Source organism: Helianthus annuus, chromosome 11, assembly GCF_002127325.2.
Source record: "Helianthus annuus cultivar XRQ/B chromosome 11, HanXRQr2.0-SUNRISE, whole genome shotgun sequence".
NCBI classification, from domain to species: Eukaryota; Viridiplantae; Streptophyta; class Magnoliopsida; order Asterales; family Asteraceae; genus Helianthus; species Helianthus annuus.
In genome coordinates, this window is record NC_035443.2 from 12,256,266 (window position 1) to 12,277,653 (window position 21,388).

At 36.9% G+C, this 21,388-nt stretch overlaps 4 protein-coding genes, 1 non-coding gene and 1 pseudogene across 5 annotated transcripts; 2 read left to right on the plus strand and 4 right to left on the minus strand.

Annotated features, from left to right (window-relative positions):
* The first annotated feature begins 308 nt into the window (after positions 1–308).
* On the plus strand, positions 309–1,224 carry LOC110889621 (cytochrome b561 and DOMON domain-containing protein At5g47530). Its single transcript, XM_022137185.2, has one exon. The coding sequence runs from the start codon at positions 330–332 to the stop codon at positions 900–902; it is 573 nt and encodes a 190-aa protein (XP_021992877.1). The 5' UTR covers positions 309–329; the 3' UTR covers positions 903–1,224.
* A 989-nt stretch (positions 1,225–2,213) lies between these two features.
* LOC110889620 (thymidine kinase) lies at positions 2,214–4,307 on the plus strand. Its single transcript, XM_022137184.2, has 4 exons — positions 2,214–2,570; positions 3,412–3,556; positions 3,722–3,843; positions 3,933–4,307. The coding sequence occupies exons 1-4, from the start codon at positions 2,392–2,394 to the stop codon at positions 4,144–4,146; spliced, it is 660 nt and encodes a 219-aa protein (XP_021992876.1). The 5' UTR covers positions 2,214–2,391; the 3' UTR covers positions 4,147–4,307.
* A 183-nt stretch (positions 4,308–4,490) lies between these two features.
* On the minus strand, positions 4,491–8,157 carry LOC110889619 (BTB/POZ domain-containing protein At5g48130). The gene is made up of 4 exons (XM_022137183.2): positions 7,861–8,157; positions 6,882–6,951; positions 5,690–6,799; positions 4,491–5,263 (listed from the first exon to the last, which is right to left on the minus strand). Exons 1-4 carry the CDS (start codon positions 7,956–7,958, stop codon positions 4,571–4,573), a joined length of 1,971 nt encoding a protein of 656 aa, XP_021992875.1. The 5' UTR covers positions 7,959–8,157; the 3' UTR covers positions 4,491–4,570.
* A 2,148-nt stretch (positions 8,158–10,305) lies between these two features.
* LOC110889618 (probable serine/threonine-protein kinase WNK11) lies at positions 10,306–12,538 on the minus strand. The gene is made up of 3 exons (XM_022137182.2): positions 12,445–12,538; positions 11,572–12,089; positions 10,306–10,917 (listed from the first exon to the last, which is right to left on the minus strand). The coding sequence occupies exons 2-3, from the start codon at positions 12,073–12,075 to the stop codon at positions 10,531–10,533; spliced, it is 891 nt and encodes a 296-aa protein (XP_021992874.1). The 5' UTR covers positions 12,076–12,089; positions 12,445–12,538; the 3' UTR covers positions 10,306–10,530.
* A 2,298-nt stretch (positions 12,539–14,836) lies between these two features.
* On the minus strand, positions 14,837–20,377 carry LOC110887777 (annotated as a pseudogene).
* Positions 15,864–15,943, minus strand: TRNAL-UAG. Its single transcript has one exon. It is a non-coding gene; the product is annotated as a tRNA-Leu (tRNA).
* Positions 20,378–21,388: the final 1,011 nt, after the last annotated feature.

The window sequence follows — 21,388 nt, forward strand, 5'->3', positions numbered from 1 at the left end:
CTCTTTGATTTTCCCAATAACCGAACTGAACCATGCTTACTCATGGATCAAACCACAAAAAAATTTAATCTGAGGAATCCAAGAAACCGAAAAACCCGAACCGTTAAGAGTATATGAATGTGGTTTTATGTAAAAAAAATTATCTAAAGTATTCTTAATTTCTTTTTTTCAAAATAGTTTTTCACACATTTAAACCCTCTAGTTGGTTCATCACACATGATACACCTGCTATACTAGTTGGTATAATAAGTAACACTTTCATGACAGTCCTACATGTATTTTACTATGCATATATAAGCATTTAACTCAATATTATTATTATTCTATCAATGGCTATAACTATAAGCTATACCCTTGTTCTAATTCCATATTTTCTTCAATCTCATTTTGATATTTCATATGCTTTTAGATGCTTAGATCATACATTCACATCTAAAGGAGTCTACACTTCTTGTAAAGATCTTCCTCATTTATCAGCTCAGCTTCATTGGACCTACAACTCAACCATGGGTGTAGCCGATATTGCATACCGGGCCAGACAAGGGGCCGGTGGTTGGGTTGCGTGGGCCATCAACCCGAACCAAATAGGTATGGTTGGGTCAGAAGCATTAGTGGCATTTGTCAACAGTAATGGAAGTGTGACAGTATATCCAACAATGATAACTAGTTACAGCCCGTCGATGCTGCCTTCAGATCTTAACTTTCCTGTTTCGGGCCTTTCGGCTGAGTTTTTGAACAATGAGATCACCATTTATGCGACTGTGGGCCCGTTTGCAAGCGGGTCTGTTGTTAATCAAGTATGGCAAGCTGGGAATTTGGTTTTAGATGGTGTCCCTCAAATGCATGCGGTTTCTCAACAAAATCTTCAATCAACTGGGCAGCTTGATTTCTTGTTTGGTTAAATATATAAATAAAAAATAAAAAACACACTTATGCAAGTAGTTTGAATACCCTTAAAGTTTAAGATATATGTTACATATTTTATCTCGTGTTATGTCATATCAGTAATTAAACATGTAAAACATATCAAGAGACAGGTTATAATCAGTCAACGGGAAAATCAAGTTGCTTATTGATTAATTTAGCAACCGGATTAGTATCACATGGCTCGTATGGAACAATAATACCGGATCAAACCAAACATCTTAAAGTTACTTATTATGATTGTATCAAAATGTAATATGCACATTATGGCTTTAAGAATAAAGAAACATCCCTTCATCATTTTTGATCTCCACATTTCATCTCCATGTTTATTAATCATACAATTACAAACCAAAATCTTGAGAATGGCTAAAGCGGTACAAATCTGAGTTTAAACAAAAACTCATTACTAGAATTTATACTTTAACCCTTTAAAACCAAAAGAATAAATTGGGGGGTGGGGGGGGGGGATTGCTTATGTGGCACTGATGAACTTAGGTATCGCTGATGTGCCGGCTCCATTCCATACCATGTAACCTTAGCAATGAGGGGCACCTCATGTTTCATTGACATTTTTTACACAACTTTATTCCTTTGTCAATGTGGGATGAAGAATTTTTAAAATTCTTTGAATTTGCATATGTTTCTCGAAAAACAAACTAAACAGTATGTATTGTATTAAACTAGAAAAATAAATTTCATGTAAAATTTTATTATGATAAAAGTCTGAATCTCAAACATATCTTTAATGGAGAAAACATAAATATGTGGAATATCGCCCCACTCGCTGATGTGTTATGAAATCACCGAAGCCACGACGCAAGAGGTAAAGATGTGATCGATGGTTTCCACGTCATTTTTACAAAGACAACACCAAGAAGGGGTTTGGATATTACCCTTTTTTACAAAGGCAACACCAACAGGGGGCAGCCAATCACATGTTGTCTTGAACTAGGTAGAGGTGTACAAAAACCGGTTTGGGCCCAAACCAAACAGAGTTTTTTTTTTTTTTTTTAAATGGACCAGCCTGGTTTGGTTTGGGTTATAAACTGAACTTACAGTTGAAAAATCCAACCCACTCAAACCGAGTCGAATTGGGTGAGGGCCCAAACCATTTTTCAGGATCAGGTCAGGTTGAAAACCAATTTCTCAGGCCAAACCGGTTTTTTCACACCTCTACTTCTTGACATGGTATTGGGCCTGATTTCTGGGCCAGGCCCAAATAGAACTTTCACTTTTGTCACTTCAACTTCAAGTGAATAAAAAAACACCAATCAAAACAAACAACAAACATGCCAGCAAGCAACAATGCGCTCCAACTTTATCTTTTCATGAAACTTGTCTCATACTCTTCTTCCCTCCCAAAATATCTCATCTTCCCGCCAAAGTTTCAAACTCAAAATCCCACAAATTCACATCTCATTAATCATCATCCATCCATTATTTATACAAGATTCAAGATAAGACATGCTCCATCACATCCCACTTCCCCAAATTCAAAACATCATGTCTCTGACACCCACTGATCAAGATCAGATCACGAACATAAACCCTTCAGGTGAACTTCATGTCATTGTGGGCCCAATGTTTGCCGGTAAAACCACCGCCCTTCTTCGCAGGATCAAATCTGAAGCCACCAATGGCAGGTATTTCATAATTCTTCATCTTTTTGCTCTCATCAATTCATTGATTGTTAGCTTTCGTTATGGACGCAGAGCGGAAACAAATAAATAAAAATAGAGAGATTTTAGAAATTACAAATTGACCTTCAATTATTGAAATTAAAACCATAGGAAAGTTCAAAAGTTTGCAAAATTTTGAGGGAAAATTGGGATTAGGGATGAGCTCGGTTCCGAAAGTACCGAAATGGTACCGGTACCGAACTCGAAAAACGCAAAAATTGGTATGGAAAATGATTTGATAGGTTAAATTTGGTACTCGGTTTCGGTACCCAGTACTATTTGCTCATCCCTACTTTGATTGACAAAATCGGGCCTTAGATCAAGGAATTTGGGTCAGTCAAACCGTTGGAGGCTTTTGCAATTGTAACCGAAGTCATTGGCGGATCCAAGAATTCAGTTGCGAAGCTTAAGATTTCCGATCGGATGGTCAAAAACATATATACCTAAAAAAAAATTTAAAACCGGGGGTCGAAAACGTATATACCTAAAAAAGTTCTATACGAAAACTATATACCGGACACTTCTGAGCGAAAAGTTCGTCCCCCCCCCCCCCCTTCTATCCTGCATTATTTGCTGGGGTGCGGATGAAGGGTTCAACCATATTTTCAAGGGGTGCAGTCGGTTTTTTTGCCTAAAAAATACACTAATTTTTTTTTCAAGGAGTGCGCCAGCCCACCCACCAAGACACTTGGGTCCGCCTCTAACCGAAGTTATGCTGGTTTGAAGTTTGGGCTCTTTCAGCCTGTTTCCCCTTATCTAGCTGATCTCTTAATCACTTATTCATGTTGTTTGTCTTGTTGATTAGGAACATAGCAATGATAAAGTCAAACAAGGATACCCGATATGCGATAGATTCGGTTGTGACCCATGATGGAACAAAGTATCCATGTTGGGCACTGCCTGATTTGTTGTCTTTTAAACAGAAGCTTGGTGAAGAAGCTTATGGAAAGGTGAGACCTTTATGATTACTTGTGTAGCAAGCAATGAAAATTCTGTAGTTAACAAGAATCCTTTTTCATATTTGTTAACTTTTTTTTTTTTTTTTTTGGGGGGGGGGGGGGGGGGGTAAAGTTCATATTTGTTAACTTTTGGTTCAAATTATGTGTTTTTGGCAGGTGGATGTAATTGGAATCGATGAAGCACAGTTCTTCGATGATCTTTACGAGTTTTGTTGTAAAGCTGCAGATCATGATGGGAAAACTGTCGTCGTTGCTGGTCTTGACGGCGATTATTTAAGGTGGTTTACTTCGCTAGATTGCGTGTTTATGTTATCACTTTGTGTTTTATTGTTTTAGCGGTTAAATCTAAGTCGCTTTTGTTTGACAGACGAAACTTTGGTCCGGTGCTTGATATAGTACCTCTTGCTGATACGGTAACTAAATTAACCGCCAGATGTGAATTGTGCGGCAAAAAGGCCCATTTCACCTTCAGGAAGACTAACGAGACGAAAACTGAACTTATTGGTGGGGCGGATATGTATATGCCTGTTTGTCGTCAACATTATGTTAACGGGCATATCGTGAAGAAACCCGTTGTTTAATGACATCAACGGTTTGTTAACAACTCGTTATTTGCGCTTGGTTTTACTTGTTATTTGTAGTCTTATTAATCGTGTTTGATTATCAAAGGTTTGATGTATTGTAACTTTGTGACTTTTGTACTACGTAAATAAAAGAAGTTAAGAAGCATGTTTGTAATCAACTCATGGGACCCACCAATCCCTGTTAACTAGTGGGACCAGGTTACGTTGGGTAGGGGGAATCAGGCGCTTAATTTGTTGCATTTCACAAATAAAAGAAGTTAAGAAGCATGTTTCTAATCATCTCATGGGACCCGCCAATACCCTGTTAACTAGTGGGACCAGGTTACGTTGGGTAGGGGGAATCAGGCACTTAATTTGTTGCATTTCACAAATAATAAATACTAGGATAACACATACATATGAATTATATAAAGTAAACGCTTTACATCGGTTTGGGCCAAACACCGGTTACACTCGGTTTCTTCTTCGCTTTTGCTCTACCAAACAAACTAAATCTCCTAAACACATTCAATAACCGGCTAGCATACCTCCTTTGTGACGCTAAATTCACCGTTCCTATGCAGCTAGTCACTTGACCAAGAGGGGTTCTCTTCTTACTCATTGTTCTTCCTTCTAACCCGTATGGCCTCACGGGGTCCACTTTCTTCGAACCTTGTTCTCTTTTCTTGGATGTATTTTGTAGTTGGATGCTTCTTTTCAACACCATCAACTGTTGTTCAAGTGTTTGAATTCTAAAGCTTGTGGACTCGTATTCTTTCTTGCAAAACTCGGGTTTTTCTGAGTCGTTTTGTAGCAAGAAACTTAGCGGTTGGTTTCTCGTGTCTTGTACATCAAAACACGGGCTTTCTACGAGATTCTGGCTTCTTGAATTTGCGAATCTTGAACTCGGGATGCTTCCTGAGAAGTCTCCACAATGTGCGTATCTGAATGAATCGGAGCATTCCTTTAACGCTTTGTGTGTGCTTAGTTGTTGAACGAAAAGCGCTTGTACTATTAATCGTAAAGGCATTAATTCGTTTTGAACCGCTTCTATACAAACTTCATTTGAGAGTTTCTGACAGTTGAGGTATTTGCATACCATACTCTTTTCATCTTGTGACAACTCAGTATGAACCTGCAAAAACAAGTCTCAACATTTTCAACATTTACGTCGAGTAAAATGCCATTTTAGTCGTCCATGAGGTTCGGCCAGTTTTGTGACTTTCCTCCAAAGGTTTGTTTCTTCGCATCTGGATCCAAAAGGTTTGAAATTTTGTTATTTTCATTAGGCTTGTCAACTCCATCCATTTTTCTCCGGCATGGGTATTTTCTTACATAAAGTAAAAAAGACGGAAATACCCCTGACTTAACGGAGAAAACTGGATGGAGTTAACGAGCTTGATGAAAATGGCAAGATTTCAAATCTTTTGGATCCAGATGCAACCTTTGGAGGAAAGTCGCAAAGCTGGCTAAAGCTCTGGGATGAAAATAGCATTTTACTCATTTACGTCGGAAAAGTCAAAATGGTCATAGTTATTATACAACAAGTAAAGGAACTTACCTGTAGAAAGATGTTCAGTGCCTTATAAAGATTGTCATGGTTCTGCCTACATGATATAGGCATGAGTTCAATAAGTTCCATGAATCTTTTCGCGTGTATTTTCGCATCACTAGCTATACGGGTAAGATACGCGTCCCATAATTCTGCAACAACAGAATTATAAGGCGAAGGAGTACCGTTGTTTGGGCACAAGTGAAACACAACATACGTTGAAAATATGCTTTCCATTGTCGTCATTTCAATGCTACTAGCGACATCATCTATCCCACTTTCTGGCAGTAAAAAATCTTCAACTCGACCCATATGTAACGCCCCAGAAATTTGATTTTGTAACTTTAGAGTATACTCTTTATCCAACTTGAGTTTTAGCGATTCGGATAGCAAACGGAAGTAAAATCCAACCGGAATAACTCTACTACCCTTTTCCCCAATTTGAAGTAAATCAAGAATCCCTTTTAGTAAACATGATACATCTTCTTTGGCGCCGTTTTCATCAAAAAGTGTCGAATTCGCGTAGAATAACACAACCGGGCTAACATACTTTTCTTTCATACCTTGTCTTCTTAAAGACCCGATGACCCGTTTGAAAAACCCGAATGGGAGAGCCATTAAGTCTTTGATCCAAACATCTTGGGTCAAGATTTCTTGGACCATTTCGGAGCTCCATCTTTGAGCGCTTAAAGCTTCTAGAGTAACAACCGACTGGTCTCTTCTTCTTTCGGGATCAAGAATCTCCATGCAGGCCATGAAAGCTAAGGATTCAATGCACCTACTCACGATTAAGAGCTCTTCGGCCCACGGGTCAAGTGATTGACACTTTTGGAGGACAATAAGTGTGTCCTCCCAGCTTTGTAACACAACTTGGTTCAAGTATATGTCGAAGCGTTCACACAAGTTCCCCGAGGTGTATTCTTCCGTCATTTCAAGAAACTCGGCTGCACATCTTAAAGATGCAACGTTAAACGGGTCGACTAAAGTGGATGACCCGTAAACAAAAAGTGAGATCATTTCGAAAGTCTCGGGCCCGCCTGGGAAGTCTTGTGGTAGTACAACTTCATTAGAATCGGTTAATTCTCGGTTAAAGTATCCACTTTTTGAAAATAAAGGATACTGCATAAACAATCAAGAATTTATTCAACTATTAGAAACTATCAAAGGTTTAAACTTTTGTTGTTTTGAACCACAAACTCACCTTGTGAAGATTGAAAAGTCTATCTCCAACGCGGACACAAACCGAAGCTGGCAAGCCTGTTTCTTGACTCCTGTAACGAATATAATCGAAAAGAAAGAGAAACATCAAAAGGGTATGATTGAATTCAACGTAAGATTCGATAAATGTAACGAAAATGCAAACTTTATCAAAGGGTGTGATTGAATTCAACGAAATATGCGATAAATTTAACAAAAATGCAAACTTTATCGAAAGGGTATTGATTAAATTCAATGAAAGATGCGATAAATGTAACGAAAAATGCAAACTTTATCAAAAGGGTGTGAATTCAACGAAAGATTCGATAAATGTAACGAAAAATGCAAACTTTATCAAAGGGTGTGATTGAATTCAACGAAAGATGCGATAAATGTAACGAAAAATGCAAACTTTATCAAAAGGGTATTGATTAAATTCAATGAAAGATGCGATAAATGTAACGAAAAATGCAAACTTTATCAAAAGGGTATTGATTAAATTCAACGAAAGATGCGATAAATGTAACGAAAAATGCAAACTTTATCAAAAGGGTATGATTAAATTCAACGAAAGATGCGATAAATGCAACGAAAAATGCAAACTTTATCAAAGGGTGTGATTAAATTCAATGAAAGATGCGATAAATGTAACGAAAAATGCAAACTTTATCAAAAGGGTATGATTGAATTCAACGAAAGATGCGATAAATGTAACGAAAAATGCAAACTTTATCAAAAGGTTATGATTAAATTCAACGAAAGATGCGATAAATGTAACGAAAAATGCAAACTTTATCAAAGGGTATGATTAAATTCAACGAAAGATGCGATAAATGTAACGAAAAATGCAAACTTTATCAAAAGGGTACGATTAAATTCAACGAAAGATGCGATAAATGTAACGAAAAATGCAAACTTTATCAAAAGGGTATGATTGAATTCAACGAAAGAGTCGATCAACATACGAAAGATTCAAACTTTACCATGAAATGATCTTGATCTTGAGGAGGGCACTAACATTTGCAGAAGAAAAAGGACTAGAAAGCACAGAAATATTATCTTTAGGTGTAGAACCATCCATATGGTAATAAACAGTACAACAACAAGAAGCAATTGTAACTCTGCAAACTTTACAAACAAACTGAGAATTTAACCATCATTTTTGAGTCTTTTCATGGATATAGTTGCTTGATCCGGATCTCCTCAACTTATAATAATGAAAATGGTACATTGTTAGTACTTCTAGAATCCAGAAAACCAGATGATCTTGGATGAATCTGAGCCATTGGATGTGTGTAGTATGTATAGTAGAAGCATATGTAGTGATGGTCAAAGTAAGATGCACACGAATGTAGTAAAAGAAATGGTAATTTTTGAAGGTTTCAAAGATAGTTTCTTGAATTATGGGAAGTTTGAAAATGTTAGCAAAGCTTTGGACAGTAGAATAAGGGTGTAAAGTTTTATATCCTTCTTACATGTGACCATTTTGACAATCTCTACATTTTTTGTGTCCCAATTCACCTACAAACCCATTCAACTTGTAATATTTTTTTTTATATACTAAAATTATGTAAAATTTTCAACTTTATATTAATCGAATCATAACTGAACTAGCTAAAAAGCCGAATCATTGGTTATCATTGGCGAAGCTTACTAAGGGCCAAGAGGGGCCCCTCTGTTTTTTTCCCTTCGCAGTGTTAATTTACTGAAACTTTCTGAAAATCTGTTTTTAGTGTAAAGTATTGGATTTTGAGAGTCGTCGTTATGATTTTTGTGTGTAGATAAAATCATAAAATAAATAACTTATCAAACTTTCATTAAAACACAATATTTGTATTTTATATTTTATAATTAATAATTATATATAGGTGTGTATACGTATAACACAAAGAGTGGAATGTCAAAGAATGTATAGATGAAGTGAAGGTGAAGTCTTTGAGTGGTTTGTTGCATAAGTTAACAACCAGGACGGCACGGCTCTTAAAATCCTCCATTTTTTATTCCTTATTCTTTGTTTTGTTTCCTCCCACACTACTCAATCCCCATAATTCCTCTTTTTTTTATTTTATTTTATTTTTTAAATTAATTCCCCATCAAGTTATACCAAAACCATAACAATTCTTTTTCATTACACAATGTCTTTTAGGACTAAGGGCATGTTTTGCTAAGCTTTTCTAACCCAACTTAGGTCGTCTGGAGTGAAGTCGGCAAAGGGATTCGGCACCGATCGGTGACCAATGCCCTGTGGTTTACCGAAATAGTTTTGCCGATTTGGGGGGAGAAATCGGTGAGGGGTTACCGAATCGGGGTGAGGGAGGAGAGGGGAGAGAGTGGGGGTGTGTGGTGGGGTCCATGTCATCTCAACCAATTACACATTTTTTCTTTTTTTTAAATAGTTTACTAATTCATGAAGTGTCTAACCATTGCCAACACTTTTGAGCATAGTTTACCACTTTGACATGGCACACTTTCATTGGTTGATTTTAAAGTTTACCACTTTCAAGTGTCTAACCACTCCCTACACTCTTATAACTTATTGACTTAATCAAAAAACTAAAAAAGAGTTTTAGTGTTTGGCAAACCTAAAACTCATTTTCAAAATGACTTTTTGAAAAGGAGAAAAAGCCATCAAAAAGGAGTTTTTGAGAAGTTAGTGGTTTGTGACTTTTTATCAGCTTTTAACTTTTTAAAGACCAAATTACCTGATTACCCCTTATTTATAACACTCCTTATGAAAGGATGTCCATTTTAGTCATTTTACACCAATAAGTTAAGCCAAACGCTTTTCAAAAAACAACTTATTGACGTATTAGTTTTTCCCATCCCATAAGCTAATCCAAACGCTTTTTCAAAAAGTCATAAGTCAATAAGTTCTTTTCACAAAAAGTCCTTTTTACCTTAAATAAGCTTAGCCAAACATGCCCTAACTAGTATTTGATTCACGCTTTGTGACAGGACCGTTAAACCAAACAAAAAGTAAATGTGTAAAAACGTTGAATCACGGATGCGCGTTACGGTGTGTTAACTCATAAAAATTAGACCGAAATGTAAAACATAGAAAACAAGAAATAAGTCGGTTGAGGACCCTCGAGCTGTAACGGGGCTGTTAAACCACCAAAAAATAGATGTAAAAACGTTGAACCACACATGCACGTTGCAGCATGTTTACTCACAAGATTTAGACTGAAACGCAAAACGACAAATCTGTAAACGATGAAAATTAAAGAGGTTAAAAATAAAACTAAAGGGGTTGATGTGTATAAAAATGAAAGTTGAGAGGTCAAATATGTAAGAAAAATGAATAGTAAAAATCACTCACAAACCATTTTTGCTAAATTAAGGATTGATAATAATATTTATCTTCAACCAACTTCAACTATTTAAAATCATTACATCAAGATATAAAAATAAAGTATACATAAATTCGATTAACAAAAAGGGTTCTTTCATTACAGAATCAATTTTAAGTAGAGAATCGTATAAACACATGTTCATAATAATTTTCGAACATAATGAGATAGATAACCATATAACAACCATATGTGACACACTTATAACAATAGGAACAAATACTAACATAGTTATCATGATTATCTATTTAAAAATTTTATATGTTGCGTGACACTTATACACATATACACATAAAAACGTCTTTAGGTACTGCCATCACTCTCTTCACTACTAGTGATGACTAGAAACGGGTCTTGAAGAAGATCGGATGCGGAAGGCCTAGCTCGAGGTTGACCAATGCATCGTTCAATAAACGCTTTTAATTCAGGATCATTGACTTTATTAAACGCTTGAGGCATGGCACCGCTTGTAACCTTTCGGTATATTTTAGCAATACTGTCGCACTCGCTATAGGGTATTTCCATTGTAGCCATTTCAACCAAACACATTCCAAATGAGTAAATATCCACTAACTCGTTGTAATCTTCCTCGTACAACTCGGGAGCCATGTATTCGGGTGTCCCTAGTAATGTATGAGCCGCGTGGTTCTTACCCACCACTGCCGCTAAACCCAAGTCCCCGATTTTAACCTGACACATGGCACAACATTATAAGAACATTATTATTATATGAGCACCTGTTAAGGAAAACTTACAGGACTCACCAAAATCCTGCAACCGTTCGGCGGGAAGTTCATTTGTGTTCGTTCATTTACTAAACAAACAAACACGAACAAGAAATTCCGTTCGTTTAGTTAAATGAACAAACATGAACACAGGTCGTGTTCGTTTATTTATGTTCGTGAACGTTCGCTAACGTGTTCGTTTGTGTTCGATACTTCATTAGTGTTTTCAGTTTTTATATTTAATTAAATACCTCAAAATTCCGACAAATTAAATATCTAAGAAGTGTCGGTGTATTATATATTATGTTCATGAACGATTGTTTGTGTTCGTTTATTTCCATTTGTGTTCATGAACATTAGTTTGTGCTCATTTGTGTTTGTCAATGTTCGTTGCCTAACATTAACAAACAAACACAAACGAACACGAACAAGTTCATTTCCTTAACAAACGAACACAAACATAAAATATCATTCGATATGTGTTCGTGAACGGTTCGCGAACACATATATTTCTTAACAAACGAACACGAACAAGGTCTTGTTCGTGTTCGTTTGGTTCGTTTACGCTGTGTAGGTGTTCTTCAGGCTAATAGAATTTAGAATCAAAAAGCATACTTACCTTTCCAATGTTTCCATTGATGAAGATGTTGCTACAATTAAGATCTCTATGAATAATGCAGGGTTCATGGGTATGAAGATACTCCAACCCTCTAAGAATCTGTCTTGACCAGTTCTTCATCGCCTTGAGCGACACGCGCCTATGTTTCTTCCTATAATCCCTCAAATTACCCGAAGCACACGCCTCCGTGATAAAGTTCAAGGTAGTGTTTTCAACATCCATCCAGAAACTATACAGAACAATGATGTTTTCATTCTCTAGAGTTTGTAACAATTCGATTTCCGATAACAGTCTTTTTAACACGGTCGGGTCATCGCTAAAATTTCTTAGTTTGACTTGGTTCCAGGCTACATCCCTGCCTTCTTCTTGGTCAAATCCCCTGTAGACCTTTTTTACCGCACCAGCGCCCAATAGGTCGCTGTACCGCCCAAATCGTCCTGACGGATCAACCTCAACAAACGCTTCTCGGTCTTGATCAGATGTCTCATGACTTGCAGATGGCATTTTGTAGATATTCCCTTTAATAATAATAATAATAATAATATTGTAAACAAGATTTATCATATATAGCTAAATTGTCCTAACAATTATTATGTAAATTTCAAGCTAATTCAAAGGATCAAACATAACATAACAAATTATCTATATACTGTTGCCCTGCCCCTATAAGGATTTTCTAGATCCGCCACTGTTCAGATACAGTGCTTATGTATGGGCGTATGGCATAATGAACACGTTGCATAAAAATTCGATGTAAGGTTTCGAATTATGACTTTACATGATCATCGTTTACATAAATCCATATCGGTAGTCTACGAAAGCGTATAAGCATAAAATATAATCAGAAGACATGTGAAGTTGTGATTAGTTTACCTTAAGAATGAAGAATGAAGCAGAAGTTGTTCAGGATCCTGTATTTTGTCAAAGATTGCAAGAGCATGGGAGAAGTATGTATGGCAGGGGGTGGTGCCAATTTATATATATTGGATGCGTGTCATTACAAAAATTGAAAAAAAAAATTATATATATAAATAACGTGTCATTTTGAATAAGGAAAAATATGATTATATAACTAAGAGTTAACTTCCATTTTGCTCCCTGTGATTTGGTGATTTTAACAGTTTTGTCCCAATAGTTTAAAAATAGCTATTTTCCTCCCTAATTTTTCTAACTTATCGTCATTATGCTCCCCACCTCTAACTCCATCAAAAAATCCATTAAGTAGAACGGTATTTTGGTAATTTTATAGATAAAAGCAAGGGCATGTAAGTCTTTTCACCTAAATAAACCTATAACTTGTTTATTTACATATATATATAAGTAATTCTTTTCTGATCCCCATCTTTCCAACCACTCTTTCTACCGGCCACCACCATCCACAAACATCCACCACCACCTGCCGACCACAACTACCGCGACTTTTAACTAAACGTTTTAATTGAGTTAGAGACAGGGAGTAAACTACCGAAATACCCCTACTTTTAATTGAACGTTTTAACTGAGTTAGAGCCAGGGAGCAAACTGACGACAAACTCGAAAGATCAGGGAGGAAAATTGCTATTTCTAAACTATTTGAGCAAAACTGTTAAAATGACCAAACCATAGAGAGCAAAACGAAAATTAACTCTATAACTAATTTTAAATAGAGACTATGAGAAACGAACTAAGCATTTGTACATAGTGCTGATTAGGTATAATAACATACGTATTCATAGTTTCATACCATCTATTATATTAAAAGTGACGTGTGTATCTGTTTATACGATTCTCGCAATTCCATACTTACATTTGGTTTTGTATTGAAAGCAAGGCCGGCTCCATAGGCTTGTCAATCTAGGCACGGGCCTAGGGCCTCCAAGTTTTTAGAAAATTTTTATACATACTATATGTATTAGACCCAAATAAATACCTTTATTTCAAAACTAAACTAGTTTTTCATTAAAGGAGCCCAAGGTAAATATTATTTAGCAAAAAAGACCCAGTTTCAAAGCCCATTTCGTATTAATTTCTGGCTATTACAACAAAACAACCATCAACCTAATCATCATTATTCAGCGACCTAAAGCCCCTAAAATACAGCCGCAATCATCGTTCCCACTTCCCATCGCAACCTGCTTTCAATTCTAGGCTATCGGCTATCACTAGACGAAAAAATTAACTGTAATCACCCATGGCGATGGGTCCACCGGGATTGAAGGAGAGTTTATGTGTGAAATTAGGGCCCCACTTTCTGGTTCGCTTAGGGTCTTTAAAAATGTTGGAACGGCCCTGATTGAAAGCCCCTCTATATAGCATACAAAACGCTTGGGATAACCCGTATCATTGCCTTGCTTGGCATATACCCGTTTTTCTTTTAAACAATAGCCCACCCCATACGCTTAAAAGTTTTAATTTGTCAAATTGACATGAACCCAACCTATTTAGCTAAACGTGTTTACAGGTTAACCCGAAACTTCAAAATCTCATGTAAACAGTATCACCCGTGACAACCAAATCTTCAAAATCTCAAAAGCTAAAATTCTCAAAGCAAAACTCATGTGACACCAGATGAACACATTAAATCGCAGCTCATCATATACTGTTGCAACTCCCTACATTTAATCATATTCATAATAAATAGATCATTCAAGACTACCGCAATCAGAACCGTTCAAGACTCTACCGCGATCGCACCTTCACAAGTATCGCGTGTCAGTTAGAAAGTCAACTTGACTTTTGAACCAATATCCAGGCATGTGGTTTGTTTAATCTAGGAAAAAGGTGTAGCAGCAGATTCCACTTTAAGCAAAAGCAAGAAAAGATGTAATCTTGAACACATTTTCATCATGAATAAAGCAAACTCTTTCGGCGAAAACTAAAATCGTCGAGTAAGGCCCATGAAAGATTCACCATTAATGAATCCATGTGAAATCATGTGAATCTTCTACTGCAAGTTTGCTCCAAAGAAGAACCAAATACAAAGATAACAGATGTATACACTGCAAACAATAACTTCTAGCATGCATAATTCAACAATACATATATGGTCAAAGTCGAGCCGAGGGGTCTCATTGGAAGCAGCCTCTCTATTTCTACGGGGTGGAGGTAAAGCTGTCTATATCTTACCCTCCTCAGATCCTACCTTAGCTTTGCTATTGGTGGGATATACTGATTATGATGATGATATATGGTCAAAGTAAAGTCAATGAAACTAAAAAGATAAATAAAGGCAACGAAACAAGAAGAAACAATCACAAAATGCTTATAAAACCATGGCATGCCACCCTTATAGATTCATAAGTATGCAACTTAAAAGTTGTATGCTTCGACATTCAACGATACATATACGGTCAACGTAAGTTCTAGACGCACTTCTTCCACCTTTCGGCGTCGAAAACCCAGGGCTTGACCCGCGATAACTAGCTTGAAGCGACTCATCAACACCAGCAGAATGCGAAGACTTTGCAATCGCGTTTCTGACAAACTTCCCAGTGCAGCGGGAGAAAGCGTCCGGGCACCTGGACTAGCACAGCCAGACGGCAGTGGCGGTTTCTGGAACATTCTAGAACGATCCCTGATTTTCCTTGAAGCTTCTCGCGATAACGAATGCGCCTTTACGTCTCTCGAAGGCGGAAGAGGGATATTGAACTGCGGCCCGTTTCCACTACCACCGATGTCAACCGGAGTGTCCTCGGGTTCCAATCGCAACGGTGTGCCTTCGATCTCTCCCCGTGTAACAAACGGTGATTCGTCCACACCCGGTGCCGGCGATGGAGTTTTAACGAAACTATACCCGTTATCCGCTTTTTAGTAGACTCAACATAAAACGGATTCGGGCTTTTTCTCCTTCGTCATCGCTTTCAACCGATTAACCCACTCTTCTTGCGTTAAAGCCACTTCACCTCTATCCGCCGGATGATACATCAACAAATTCTTCGCGGTATACTTCCAACCATCTAACCTAGCTAAAGGCTGATCCGACGTCCCATACCCGTTCGTAATTCTATCCGGTTTCAATCCGTTATCGCGATTCTCACCCTCTAACAAAAACTCACACCGTAACCTCTTGTTCCGATTACCCTTTTCGATTAGTTTCGAAAAACTCTCATTATCTTCACTAGTATACCTCCTGAAAAACTCATCCAACGACAACGAACCCATATCAACCGATTCGTTAACCGCATTAATAATCTCATCTTTTGTTACCCTATCAGGAGTTCGATAAGTCTTATCGAACTCAAACGGTGTTGTGTTTCTAATGAATAACGCATTTTTTATTTGTTAATGAAATTCGTGGGTAAAAAGAAAAAGGATGACAGCTGTGGGATTTGAACCCACGCCCTTTCGGACCAGAGCCTAAATCTGGCGCCTTAGACCACTCGGCCAAACTGTCAAGATGCTTATATGTTACTATTGATTATATGTATTGTAAGTTAGCTGGGTATATTACAAAAAAAAAAAAAAAAAAAAAAAATGCAGTAATTCTGTTGGGGGAAAATAAACTAGTTTTTTGAAAGTCCTTAACCCTAATTCTATGTCTTCACGAAGACCTATTCTCGACCATGTCATTAGAAAGGTGCAAGTCTTTTAAATCATTCCTAATTCGCTCATCCCAAGTTAGTTTCGGTCTACCCCTACTTCGTTTTCCCTCGACCATAAGAGTTTCCACGGTTCTAACGGTGGTCGTCGTCTGCGTCCTCCTTACATGCCCAAAGTATCTTAACCTCCCCTCCTTGATCTTATTTAATATACTAGTTACCCCTAATCTATTCCTAAAAACTTCATTTCTTATCATGTCCAACCTAGTATGCCTACACATCCACATCAACATTCTCATTTTTGCTACCTCTAGTTTACGTGCTTGTGTCTTCTTGATGGCTCAACACTCATTTCCGTATAGCATAGAAGGTCTAACTGCAACCCTGTAAAATTTCCCCTTTAATTTGGTTGAAAACCTCTTGTCACACAAAACCCCAATCGCTGCTCTACACCATCCAATCTCCTAACTATCTATCTTCACATCCCTTTGAATAAACAATCTTAAATACTTGAACTTAGTAGACTGCAGGACCACTAGTCCCTCAATGATGATCTGAATCTCCTCACCATTTCCCACACCACTAGAATCACAACACACGTACTCAGTCTTAGAGCGGCTAATTCTTAAACCTTTGCCCTCCAAAGTTGCTTGTCACTCCTCTAACCTTGGATTCACGGTCTGTTTACTCTGTGCGACTAATAAAATATCATCAGCAAAAAGCAAGCACCATGGAACTGCCTCCTAAATTGAATTTGACAGCTCATCCAGGGGCGTAGGTTAGTAGGTGCCCGGGGGTGCACCCGCCCCCTCCAATGTTTCGGTTAGAAGTGTATAATTTCTGATTTTTCGTTCAAGAATTTTAAAATTACATAGGATCGCCCCTCCAATTATTTTGCCTAAATATTTATACAATATATAAATCAAAAAAGTTTGTTACCACTTTAAATCTTAAAGGTCGTCGGGCTGAGTTGTAATTCTTCGTCCAGGTTTCATTTATCTCGTACCATTATATATATTGGTCTTTTGTTTATTAAACAATATTTAATTTTTTTATATGTAAGAACGGATCCTTTAAATGAATGAATTTTTTTTAGTTTTGTTTGGAACTATTATTATTTGACCCGACCCGAATCGAATAGCCGGCCCGACCCGAAACATAACGATAGGAAAAAAAATTGGGTCCCATGACTTTACGCCCCCTCGAAACTTTTAGTCAAGCTCCGCCACTGAGCTCATCTAAGACAACCGCAAAAAGAAATGAACTCAACGCAGACCTTTGGTAGAGTCTTACCTCCATAGAGAAGAAATCAATATCTCCTACTAACGCCCAAACACTAGTTTTAGTCACACTCACAAAATTACTATTTAATTTCATACACCAATGCTTGTATACCACTTAATTGCATGGTATATAATTATATGCTTAATTTACAAGCTTATATTACATATTATCCATTATAGTTTTGTTCTATTATAGCATTACTAAAACTATAAAATGACTCTCTTGGTTGACTCTTAGGTTTATTAAACCTTTTGTTTTATAAATTTATTTAACTATTATTATTATTATTATTATTATTATTATTATTATTATTATTATTATTATTATTATTATCTAGGATTGGAAGAACCTCAGTTGGAGTACAAACGTTTTAAGATTGGAGATTTTTTTTTCTTTTTAATAGAGAAATATCTAAAAATAGAAAGAACACTCAAAAAGACTTTATAAGGAAAAGGGAAATCTTTTTATTTCATGGTGGATGATTTACACGGGAAGATGTTTAGAAAAGATACAAAAGCTTAAGTAAAATACAACACACTTTTTTAGTACATAAAAACTTTTTTAAACACTTGTTGAAGCTTAATGGCCTTTCTCCTTCCTTTCTCCTCCTTTTATCCTCCTCTTTTTTAGATAAGCTCCAGGTCTTTGTCCTTTTCTTTTCACATGCTTTTCTTAAGACATGAGCCTTCTTGTAACTTTAACTTTGTCAGGAGGTATTGAAAGTTGTTTTTTGTAAAAGAAAGTCCACTCTTAGGAACTTGAGCTTATTTATCCATTATTTCCTCTTTAGCCACGTTCATCCTTGTATTCTAAAGTAGGTGGGCATGGGAAAAGCAAGTTTTGACTCCATGTGAGTCTTAAAGGCTTGTTTAAATGCCTTATCTTCGAACGGTAAAAATCTGATGATTTGAATATCATTTTTGGAGTAAAGGATTTATAAAATCCTTAATTATCAGATGTTTGACCCTCATTTTGAGAAACAATACTCATAGTGTCCTTGTCTTTTTGTTTATAGCATATTGGACACATATCTTTTGGATTCATACCTTTTTTATGATCCCTAAATAAGCAAACCCTTTCTTGAGCCTGAGGACTCGATCTTATTATGCCTTTTTCTAAAAATTGGATTTTATCTTCTAAATATTTTTTGGCTGATGGTGGAGTATTTTTTGCTGGAGAAATCATGACAGGAGAAAACATTTTTTTCCCACCATATGTTCTAAATCCATTTTTAAAAGCAGCTTGCAATGCTTGGAATATTACTTTAATTCCTAATCCTCTTCTGTAATGAACATCATTTTCATTAAAGTTATGAAAACTCTTTCTTTCAGTATTAACTGAATAAGTAAAGGCTAAATTAACCTTTTCTACCTACTTGAGTTATCAATTTTGAACCGACAAAATATTTCGGCAGATACCGCTATGAATGGTATCAGAGCCACGCAGAATTCCTTCGCGGGGGGCTCTAGATATTGATAGTACTTTGCATGAGATTGAGTTTGATAATTTAATTGTATTAAATTTGAACTTTATAAATAATAAAGTTATCATGCTTAGATTAAATCAACAAAATGATTTACTAGAAAACGGAATTTAAATTCTGAACTTGATTGTCACACCCCAACCGATGGCGGAATCATCGGGGCATGGCACTGAGCGAAACAGATTGTCCAGAAGTTTCCACAACAACTATCATTACCATTCAGTTTAAATAATACGTCCCATACCGTATCCCAAATAGTAAAACAAATTATTACAGATAACAACTAGTCAAATGTTCTGTTCTGACAACTCAGATTCAAATATAAATATTGTTCAAATGCTTCTAGAGACTCGATCTGCAAGATCTACAGACAACTATGCTCTAGACGCTTATTCTAAGCTCGCCTTCCTAGCAGATGAGCATCCTAATTGCCTGTCACATACGTTAAAATAAAGTCAATACATAAAATGTAAAGGTGAGCATACAAGTTTGATAATAGCATATAGAGTTCGAAATAGTTTACGCATAACCAGCACGTACACAGAGGAAAACGAAGCATGTTAATTATCGACATGGAACTATCGATACCAATGACTGCTGGTTGAGTGCCCGAGGCAGTTTGCAATACATGATTACCACCGTAATCCATGCAAGTAATTGTCCTTAACAACCCCCGTGTGAACGGGTGCTGAGTCCAAACTATATTACTATCGTCGTTAAGGCAGGTAGACAGCATTCCACGTGTAAACATAACAACAAGCATTCATTTAGTCACGTAATACATGCAGAACGGTTAGCGTTTAAAGTAATTGAGTAGTGTGTTCGATTATGATTTTAGATAAGCAACGTAGGTAACACCCAAAAGTGCTAAAAGTAAAAAGGGATCGAGTATACTCACAGCGATTGATGGATTGAAGGGAGCGCTTGAGAGTAGGGTTAGCCTGAGTAGTGCGATAGTGTAACGATGAGTTGTGACAACCCGTAACTTCAAGGTACAAACCGTTTGCTTCGCCTTTATAAATCGAATCCCATATGTATTTTATTTGATAAATTAATTATGTTTGTCGCCCTAGTCGACCCAACCTCCTCGCGCAACCCAAAACCTTTAACGGTCAAAACATTGTGTGGATATTATTCACGACTTTGCTAACTCTTTGTGCGACAAACTGTATTTGTTGGTTTAGTTTAAAAAAAATAACTATATAAATAAATAAATAAATAAACAATATATTTATAAGAACAATAATAGTAACACATGGGAAGTTTGAAATCTGATTGTTGGTACAATTACGTGACCCTAACCCCCAGCCCACCCTAACATCGGCCCACACAAGCATTACACCGCCAATATTCAGCCAAAAGTATATATATACATATACATGTACGTACGCCCTCACGCATGTCATCCGAACCCTACGGCAATCGGCTGTAGCTCCACCACCGTCTCGCGCATCACCTCTCGTCTCTCTTCCTCCCTCGGCAACCGGAGCACATCACCACCGATCGCCGGTAAGCCCCACATATCTCGTTACCTCGTCTTCGAACACGTTGTTTCAGTTTGGGTCCAACTGTAGCGTCGTTTGGTGCCTGTGATTGAATGATTACTTGAAACTATATGAAAATAAATGATCTGTGTATGTATTATGCAAGTTTGATGATTAAGAATGATCCATGCTTTGTAATGTTGGGTTCTTAGAAACGTACAACTAATGATGCATATTATACACCTGGTTATGCATAAAGAATAATCTTGTGATAAAAAAAAAGAAACGATGATGATGATGTATGTTTAATGCTTAATATTTCTTACGTAATGTTTGAAATCGTCTGCTTTAGAATCCTAAAATTAGTTTGCTTGAAGGTGATGTATTTGTGTGCAATTATGGTGGTGGATCATTATGCTATTAAAAAGTATAGATACAATTTAGTTAAGTCCAGTAACTTTGGTAAAATTTTGATTGGCTATATGTATTATATTTTGTGTAAACCTGCATAATGATGAATGATATGATATGCTCCTGGTATTTGCTTGTGTAATCGATAACATGACTTGGGCATCTTGTTATGTGAACTGAAATTATTAGTTGCATGAAACTGGGATTGCATGATAAATTGTTTCATTGAAACCGGTTGTATATGAAGTCATAGTTGAAACCTGCATGAGTGATAATGGGCCGCCCACAATAGTTGGTTAAGTGGGCCGAGACCCTAACATTTATTCTCGGGCTAAAACCAACAATAAAAGTGGTTAAATATTGCTGCTAGTGGATCGGGATGGGTAGGTTGATATATATTTGGGCAGGGTAATAAAGGTGGGTCACGGGTGGGACTAATGAAAAACTTGAGGTGCAGTTAATTGGGCCGACAGTCTATGGGTAAATTGTTATGGGTTCAGTTGGGGTAAATCACAATGGGCTGTAGGTTCGTGACCCGTTGAACACCCACAACTCATCTGGGCCAAAGGCCCCTTTCATGCCGGGCCGACCCACTGTGTGTGGTTATTAATGTGCTATAGGATGTATTGTGTATGTTT